At 44.1% G+C, this 9,682-nt stretch overlaps 1 protein-coding gene across 8 annotated transcripts in view; it reads right to left on the bottom strand.

The window, feature by feature from the left end:
• Nucleotides 1–490: 490 nt before the first annotated feature.
• Nucleotides 491–9,682, bottom strand: part of STAU1 (staufen double-stranded RNA binding protein 1) — a 52,899-nt gene continuing 43,707 nt past the window's right edge. For 5 of the 8 annotated variants that reach the window (XM_057702761.1, XM_057702763.1, XM_057702765.1 and 2 more), the window contains 8 exons: nucleotides 9,334–9,564; nucleotides 8,072–8,215; nucleotides 6,125–6,271; nucleotides 4,728–4,803; nucleotides 4,206–4,525; nucleotides 3,474–3,596; nucleotides 2,628–2,713; nucleotides 491–2,056 (listed from right to left, as the gene is read on the bottom strand). In XM_057702761.1, the coding sequence (XP_057558744.1) occupies nucleotides 2,041–2,056; nucleotides 2,628–2,713; nucleotides 3,474–3,596; nucleotides 4,206–4,525; nucleotides 4,728–4,803; nucleotides 6,125–6,271; nucleotides 8,072–8,215; nucleotides 9,334–9,564 (1,143 nt within the window). In that variant the 3' untranslated portion in view covers nucleotides 491–2,040. The remainder of the gene's footprint in view (nucleotides 2,057–2,627; nucleotides 2,714–3,473; nucleotides 3,597–4,205; nucleotides 4,526–4,727; nucleotides 4,804–6,124; nucleotides 6,272–8,071; nucleotides 8,216–9,333; nucleotides 9,565–9,682) is intronic. The other 3 variants (XM_057702762.1, XM_057702764.1, XM_057702767.1) reach the window with 1 other exon arrangement.

Raw genomic sequence — 9,682 nt, 5'->3', positions numbered from 1 at the left:
AACAGGATCAAGGCTTCTTGGAGAAGTGCTGAATCCAGGATTGAAAAGGGAAAATGTCTTCTTTCCTTTCACTGCTTTTATCCCTGCCATGCTGAGTGCCCTGTTATCCTTTAGCATTTTTCCATACCCTTCTGCTCACTTCCGGTTATTCTTGCAGTCCAATCCACAGGTTGATTTTATAGTGAACCACCTTTATAAGCATCTTCTAAAATTAAAAAACAGAAAACCACCAGCCCACTCATCAGGCTAGAAGGCAATGCCTCACCTTTACGCCTCCCAGTGCGAGCCTGCCTGAGGGAAGTGACCAGGAAGCCTCTCTCCTCCTCTCGGTCTTTTCTTTGGGGGACAATGTCAGGTCTGGATGAGATGCACCTCCCTTCACCTGGGCTCCCACCCACCCCTCATTGGCAGCAGTGCCTCCCACGCCATGCTTCCATGCCCTCACACATCTTCCCTTACTGCTTCAGTTACTGCTCAACAGGACCAAATATTCATTAGTAGCTGTTTATTGATCAATGGTTTGATATAAAGTTATTTCAGATCTCAGAATTCTGCCCAAATGGAATCACAAGCATTACAAAGTTTTTTTCTTAAAATTAAAAAAAGGGTAGAGGGGCAGGTTGGGAGGGACCAACCTAGCAGTAGTGGCATTTAAGAATAAATTAACAAAAAAAATTTAGTATTACCATTTATTGGTGACAAACACTAAGTTTTACTTACATTCCATGGGGAGAAAAAATTCCAGCGTAAACAATGAATCGAAGCAGTACTTAACTTGCAAGGCTACCGTGCTTTTCATCTGGGCCATATGCAGGACCTTGCTGCACACATTTCTGTGCACAGTAACACAACATCAAAAGCAACACAGTTATAGAGATAAACATGGGTCATTCTTTTCAGCCCTACATGGAGATGTAATCAACAGTATAAAGCACTCAAGGAAAATCAATCTGCAGTTGTATATGTGCTACATGGAGATCATATCCTGTAGTGTAGTGAAAGCCATGTGTCCTCAAGAGTCATAAGTATATACACACAATTTTAATAATCTTTAAAGCAAAGATAAAAGTTCATTTAAGTCCTGTTGCATTAACAAAAATAAAATAGAAAAAGAACCAAATGATCATTTAAAGTTTAAAATTCCTGAATTACCCAATTTATACAACTGTGGGAGACTTCATCAAGGTTTCTGAGAAGTCCAGGACTGTTTCAGCTAAACCAGAGGGCAAACAATTTGCATCACTGAAATGGTCCTGGGTTAGTCCAATGAAATAAAAATGTATAACCACATACACGTGGATATGATCTTTGCCGGTTAGATTACTGATAAAGTCAGTCTCAGACAAGTTTCTAAACTGTGCTATGTAACTAGATACAATTGAGGAACTCTCAAATGAAAATTTATATAGTGTCATTTCAATCAAAAGAAAATAATGAAACTAAGAATACGTATCTCTTGGAAGAGAGCAGTGGTGACGGTGTGGGTACTGCAGGAGCTGTGGGCCAGAGCACGCCAAAAAGGTCAGCTCAGGCTGAGGAGGAAGCATTTGATTTTCTCCGGTGCTTTCAGCTCTGGGGCCAGACTAAGGCCTCTCTCCAGCGTGCTGTCCAGGGTTTGTCCCAAAGTGTTTGAGTGAGCCAGTTTGAGAAGGGGTCGTGCTTTCTGTTTCTTCTTTCACACAGCAAGAAAAAATAAAAAAATAAAAACACCCCAAAAAAACAAAACAAAAACCCCCACCAAAACCAAGCACTAGGGTGCCTGGGGCACGGACCTGCTGATTTCCCAGTGAAGCCAGGGGTGCTTGGCAGGCCCACCTCGCCCCACAGCAGCTGCTGCTGTGTGGAGAGAAACCACAGCACTTGCAAGCAGCCACACGGCCTTCTCCGGGCCCTGCCTTCTTCACCACTGCTGTCTCCAGTCCTTTACCCATGGTGTCTCTCGGCCCACTGGAGGTATCAGAAGTTCCAAATTTTCAAAGCAGTTTCAGTATTTTAAGTATATATGTTGGGATTTTTCAATGGTTCCTGGCCAGTTAAGGTTCAGCACCTCCCACACCTTTAAGGAAGAAAAAAAAAAAGAAAAGAAAAGTGACCCAAGTTTTGAAATTGAAGACAAGCCATGTTAAAAATGAAACTAGCAGACATTGAGAAGTCCAATAGTTTAGGCCACAATTTATGATAAATTGGATTAAGGTTTTCCCAGTATATACTATCAAATGAAAACAGCAAAGAAGAGAATGGGTATATACTATACTATCTCTAAGGAGGAAAAAGGAAGAAAAGAAATATATTTGCATAAAACAAACAGGAAAGGTACACAAAAAAACCAATACAAATGTGATCTCAGGGTGGGGGTGGAGAGAAAGGTATGGATGGGAACTGCAAGAGGGCAAGAGTTATCACTGTGGACGCCTTTTAAAATAACTGCCTTCTGCACATTGAATGTATTACCTTTTCAAAGCTAAAAAAAAAAAGGTAGCGCTCTCTGCCCCAAACTTGGAAACCTTTCAGGGCAAAGGGACAGAAAGTGACTAAGACAAGGATTTCACTACTAAGCTGAGCAGACAATTGGAATTTAATGTAAATGAGGAACAGAACTGCCTTTCCACGTAAACCAGCTCACTCACACAGACATTGGTCCATTTCCTGTTCTTGGCATCTCTGTATTTTGTTGGTCCAACTCAGACAGCAACTTTAAAATGTTCAGTGCAGCCTAGCAGGAAAGAAAAGGGAAGTCAAACCACAGCCACTGCTCAGGACCACAGCATATGACACTGAATAGCGAGTTGAGGGCTTCTCCTCCTGCCCAACAAAACAGGTGTTCCCACTAAATAACCCTTTCATGTTTGAATTTTTAATTAAAAATACAAATTAAAAAAATTATCCATGGTAACCTCACTGTATCACAACCTCTGTTAATTTTATTATATTGCCTTCTAATATTTTTAACCTGTGGTCACCAGACTGTACAAATTTTAATCCCGCTTTAAAATAAACCTATCATGTTTCTGTGTTTGAATACATTCCCCTCAGTGACATTAATATGACAAGCCCATTATATTCCATCAGGTGAATATACCATAGTTTATGTCGATTAATTTAATCAATTCCTTTTCTTGGTTTTAGTACTTCTTACAATAATAACTTCACCTGAACAGAACACCAAAACAAGGGGGTTTCTAAGTTGCCAGAACTTGGGCACGCAATTCCTTGTTCTGGGCAGAGATGAACTGAATACAGTATCTGGAGGTGTTCCAGGACCCAAGTCCACCTCTCAGGTCAGCAAGGGAAGGGAGGAGAGGGCTTGGCCAAAGCCCATGAGTTCTGACAAACAGAATGGGAAATCAAGCCAGTGACCTCTGAAATATAAAACCTATAAAACAATCAACTGTTCTTGAGAAGTCTTTTCTATGGGAGAAGCCTTTCCCTGTCTTCCTGAGGCCAGCAACACTGGCTAGAGCCAGGGAACGTACCATATCGTGGCAGGACTCCACATCCTTTCCAATACCGTGGCTGATCAGGGGCGGCTGAGAGGAGCAGTTGATAAGAGATACAAATTCGTTCTTGTTGTTTTTGGGGAAGTCTTTGTATTCAACCTAAAGGGGAAAAGAAAACTGAGGCAAGGGCAGGGAAGCGGGGAGGATGAGTGGGGCGCAGGGCTGCGGCTCTGGGCCCAGCAAACAGAGAGATGACACCTCTCTCCCTGGTCTCAGCCTGACGTGTCTACACCAACTCCTGCTCAACAGGCACAAGAGACTGTCAATGGTGCCTGCGACTAAGGGGTACCCAGGGCTGCAGGCAGGTTACCAGGGCCCCAGCTTCCAGAATCTCCCAGGAACCTAGATGTCTACTCAAAAACCCTGGTCTGGATGAAGCCGTGTCCTTTCCTAGCAGGCAGAAAGGGCCAGCACAGTGAATCTGTTCTCACTGGAGTCTCAATTTGTAACTACCACTGAGTTAGAGGCTTTGTTATTACAGTTGGCTTGGATTTTTAAAATTTTTTAAAGGTTGAAGACATTCTCTTACCACTCAGGGTTCTAGTACTTCCCATGCCTCCTCCCTTCCTCAGGACCACCCTTTACCACACTTCCCCCAACCATCCCCCTAAAGAAAGACCATGATTTAAAAACAAGGTATTAGTACTAAGAGAAACCAGAGATGACCGCCCTGAGCTACAGATCACACGGCTTGGACCTAACGGTTACCTGGAATCCCTGGACTCTGGAAAGATAGTCCAGCTGCTCAGAGGGTCTCGTGAGAGGTCCATGGGGTACGTGGCCTGAAGAGATGTTATTCTTTAAAATGGTCTCGGCTGTAGGCGAGGTGCCCCCATACAACAATTCACGGGCTATCATGGCAGTTACCGTAGCCTTGGCAGGATTTGGAGCTACCCTGGTGAAATCTTTGGTGTGATGTCCTTGACTGACTCCTACAGCCTGGGCAACCTCGGGCACCATGGGAAGAATTCCAGCAGGCAGCTGCTGATGACTAAGATAAGGCATCCTAAACTCGTCCTCTTTATTGCCTGCGGAGGGACACACAGACAAATCAATTCAAGTCCACACATGGTGCCTGGAAAGACGTTATAAACCGCATTGCTGTCTCAGCACACAAACACAGCCAAACGCTGCTCACTGCAGCTCATTCACTAGGCACCTGCTGTTCCCAGGAAGCATAAAAAGCCCAGAATCACATTCAGATCAAGACAATGTTAACATCACACTTACTAGTCCCATTTTCATCCCCAGAGCCAGGTTCAAAAAAGGTTACTTTTCTTCCATCCCCTGGTTTCTTTATGGGTGTCTTTAAAAAAACAAAAACAAAAAGGCCATGAGCGTCAAACTGTTGAAAAATTAGTTCCTGCTGTCCGAAATGAAAAACTACAACCAGCACTCATCTTGGTTATAAATGTTTACAATATGGGGTGCTGACAGAAAGGCTCTCTCCCAAAACCCCACCACTGGTCTGCTTGTGCCGTCCAATGTGCCCCACGGCAGAGCCCCTGCTTTCTCCCAAAGCACACTCAGCCATGTCAGCCTGTCCACAAACAGCATCTAATGAATGGGGCTTCTGTTCTGTGCTCACAGGAGAGGGGACCATTTAACCAGAAGGAGCCAGAAGATGTTAGATTGATAGAGCTGACCAAGAAAGAAACTTTTAGGTTGATGCTGAACAATTAAGTAAACAAAGAATATTTCCTGGAGCGAATATCCAACTAAAAGATAAGGTGACATATCCAAAGATAACAAATGTAGGGGGAAAATGTTACTAGATAAAAATTTTGCCAAACACAAAGGTCTCCTTTCTGAGAAGTCAGAGATGCCTATGATGCTCTGTAAGATTCTGCAACAGAAACCCCCAAAGCCAAGTCCAGGACCTGTACAGATTCTCTGATGAGTGTTTGGGACCCAAGTTATTAACTGTGTGGCCATAGCTGATGCCATTTCTCTCTGCTGACAGGACTGGCAGACACAACGGAATCACTTCTGGTATTTTCAAGTTTATCCCCAAAGGACCATCCAGTGACTAGAAACGAGGTCAGCCAAGACTTTCACTGAGGGTACTGCTTACCAGCCTCAGCAAAAGTGCAATGTTCAACATGGGATCATTCTTATCTAGTGTTCAATTCATAAAGAAGTCCCAAATCAAAACTATGGATTTGGTCCTGACTCTAATATCACACTGTCTCAGTGTTCCAGAAAAAGCAAGTGTGTTCCACAACTAACAAAAGCCTGAGGCTGATGAGTCTTTTATGCAGACCTCACTCTAAGAGCACAAATGATACAATCACACACTCATTAATTTCAAGTCCAATTAATTACCCATCACCTCACAAACGGAGATGAGCAAGCTGCCCTCCAGCAAAGCAGCCCAGACCATAAAGATACTGAAATAGTAACGATTTAACCCAGCACCATGTTTGGAGTCATGGACATGCAACTCCCACCCTGCCCACATTATAATGGACCAAATATTAAGACCCTGCTCAGCAGGGCTGCTTTACTGCCAGGAGGATGAAGCCTTGCCCTGAAGCTTAGCCCTGGAGGAGTCAGAGTCCCCTCAGACGAGGTGAGAAGGACATCTTGCAATCAGAGAGCAAGGACACAGAGCCCTGAGCAGTCACCTTCTCCTCTGATTTGAGGGCTGGTTTGGTGGGCTGAGCCTGCGGGACTTTGAAACCAAGGATTTCCAGCATGTTCTCAGCTGCATTGCGTTTGGCCACCTTCTTATTGGTGCCTGATCCTTCTGCGGTGTGGTTTCCCACCTTCACCTGCAAAAAGAAGGCAGGATTCAGATCAGTGTTTAAAGCTTCAGAATAAAGACTGGTCAGGAACTGCAAAGAATCCAGAATGGTCGGAGGCTGGATGGCTTACCAGCGGGTGCCCTGGAGCTGCCCTGCACCAGCCTGCAAGAGCCCATGATGAAATACTGAGGAATTTGGAGAGCTGGCTGTTAAAGGCAGCTATTAGTAAACACCAAATTATATAAGCTTACAATTAAATAAATTATTTTAACAATCAGAGGTAACGAATACTTAAAATTCACCACTTCCTAACTGGAAGCCATTTTACAATTATCTATGCTTTTGAGGTTCTTTACACTTGTATGTGTTTGGTGTCAATATGCAGCTACAAGTCTCTTTCCAACTCAGAGGGAAGATGGCCACAGTGAGAGTACTTACACCACAGAAATCAGCAAATGCGACTTATCAAGGATTAAGTTATTCTGTTGATTGTCTATTCTTAGACTTAAGTGATGGAGAAAAGGTTAATAATGCAGATTAAGCTTTAAACTGTTGTCAAGTCTGCGGCCATGACATAACTAGTACAAAAAACTGAAACTTCCAGTCTTGAGAAAGTATTATCTGATTCAGCAAAGAACCCATTCATGTTGTTTAAATGAGTGAGGTTCTGACATGTTTTTGTTGTTAACGTAAACAAAATATCAACCAGTACGCATGCTAGCACCACTGTCACTCAACAGTGACATGAGCAAACCTCCTTGCTGAATCGGAGAGGAACAAAGAATTCATGTGAGTCTCACTGTGTAACACTGCTATTGGTGATGTCACACTGAAGTTACAGATGTATGAAATTTACAGTAGAGTATTACATATCATTTGTAAATTGTGTGCTACACTTCCTTCCTGTCAGTAAAATGTATAATATACACATATGTACATATGTGTGCATATACATGTACAGTCTCCACACACATCCGCCTCCCTCCACACTGCCCTCCCCTACAAGTTTCCAGCACACACCACGGCTTACCATCCCCTTTCAAGCTGGTCTTGACCGCAGACCAAAACCAAAAGCCCAGTGACACAGGAGAGTCAAGGAAACCCTCCCTGGCCTGTGAAGAGGGCCCTGTGGCTGAATTCCCACCAGCCATTTGATCCTCAGCAAATTACTGAGCCTCTCAACAAGCTGCAATTTTCTCTTGTATGTTGAAGGATCATTACTCGATCAGCCCTCTGACTGCACAGGTGAAACACACCAGGCTAACTGATGGTGCTTTATAAGCTGTAAACTGCTACACAGGGTGAAGTATTTTTTTTTCACCAGAAAACTATTAAATTCAAATCACAAATTCAGCTGCCCATGTGAATAACTGTTTAATAAGCTAAGTGCATGGAGAAACACTGTACAAATCTGAAGTGTAAACCCAATCCTCAGACTCTAGATTCTACATAAGGATCAGGAGGAGCAGGAATAGATCCTTCATATAATTTATAAAAACTTCTGAAAAGAACAATATAAACCTTCAAGAAGTAACAAAGAAAAAAACAAAAGTCACCCATGAGTCCACCATCCAGCACTCCTCTAAATGGGTGTAGCGCATCCAGGTTTATACCTGTTGATATAGTAGCACATGTGCAGTGCAGACATGTGTATGTTTTAAAGCATCAGATTATTGCAAGCAACATGGTCTTGATAACAGTAACGTCTGGTGGCAGGGACACCCACTGGACCTGGCCTCCTGGGGAAGGTGTCCAGCCCCTGGACCACCTCAGGCACTGAGGCAAGAGGTGGTCAGAGAAGGACCGCCCACAAGCCGGCTGACCCACCTGCATCACAAACTCCCTGCGGCGCAGGAGGCCTCGCTCAGTGAGGAGCAGGTACTCTGGCTCCTTCTCCTTTTTCGCCTGCTGGATCTGGGCCAATCTGCTAATCGGGTTCATCCCCTGGCCGTATTCCGGGCTGCTCTGCAGCTGAGGAACAATGAATGTAGAAACCACGTGCCATGTTAGTCACAGAAAGGACCTTGCCAATTCAGAGACCAGGACAGGTCGATCCAATGGCTCAGAATTAATCAGATCTTTTTTAAACCTTTTTTTAAATGAAAGATGCCTAATGATTTTCTACGATTGCTCTGAGGTGATTTTAAGGTCCTCTTAGCAAACCAATGTCACCATTCACTATAAGCAGGCAAGCATCGTTGTAATGTCTGCTTTTGAACAATAAATGTCCACATATGATAATAAATGAAGAGGTAGAAAAAATATAACAAACCCTTCCTAAAACTTCCCAAAAGTCTTCATTATAAGGATGGGTTCCCAGCTTTCTTAACGATGACTCAAAATCCAGAAACCATTAAAAAAATATAATCAAGCTGATGTCATGTGGAAAGAACCTAAAAATCCCAGTTACTTCCTGGTGGCCACCTGCCATGCCAATGAATCCTCACCCACTCACTGATGTCGAGGATACATGAAGTGGAAAAAGGAAACTGCCAAAGAATGCTAATTTTCATACGCATAGAATGCTAACTTGTGTGTAAGAAAAACTTGGATTCTGATACAACATGAAACTATACTGACCATCATAACAGAACTGATCCTGGCATTCATAAATGTCCCTGAATGGACCCCTGTCCCTTCTTGGGGGGCAGGGGACAGTATGATTTTTGATAGGTCCATTAGCATGACTCAAAAATTCAAAATAAGAAAGCATATACGTCTGGCTCCTATGCCCACCCCAGACTTCTCCCTGCCCAGGAACCTCCTGCACATTCAGAGGCGATGAGACGGAAGCAACACAACTTCACTAGTCTCCCCGCAGATGGGCAGCGCGGCTGCCAACACACAGCTCCTCGCTGTGATCACATCCAGACATGTGTGGCTGCCTGCAGAGGCCTCCACTGAATCCAGTGCACTGTCTTGTCGTTGCCTAACCTGCGGCTCCTGTGAGAGCAACACAAAGTGGCCCCTGTAAAGGTCTCCAAGGCTGGGCGTGTGCATTCCAGCTCCCAACCTCTTTCACCAGCCTTCTAAACCCTCAACTGTCTTCGGGCAATGAAAATGCCTTCTTCATTTAGAAAAGTCCTTACCCTGACTATGGATTTTGTTTTCTTTTTGATCCTGGGCTTCACTCGCTCAACTGCAGGCAAGGGTGGTAACTTCTTCAGCTCCTCAAGAACAGCTATAGCAGCGTTTTTCTTTGAAATCTTCTTGCTCTTCCCTTCACCTTCCCCCACAAACTCCCCAACCGAGACCCTGGTCACAAAGCTCTTCATGTGGGGTGGGCCACTCTCCCGGGCAACCTGTTTTAGAGGAAAAGACTGAGTGAAAGCGTGACAGATACTCACTACCAGCTGCAAGGCACACTGGTTCACAGACTACTTCACACAAGACACAGGAAAGGGGGCATGAAGGACAAGACCCATCGAACGAAGGGAG

The sequence above is a fragment of the Hippopotamus amphibius genome, chromosome 12 (assembly GCF_030028045.1).
Source record: "Hippopotamus amphibius kiboko isolate mHipAmp2 chromosome 12, mHipAmp2.hap2, whole genome shotgun sequence".
NCBI classification, from domain to species: Eukaryota; Metazoa; Chordata; class Mammalia; order Artiodactyla; family Hippopotamidae; genus Hippopotamus; species Hippopotamus amphibius.
This window is presented reverse-complemented; position numbering and strand designations above follow the sequence as displayed.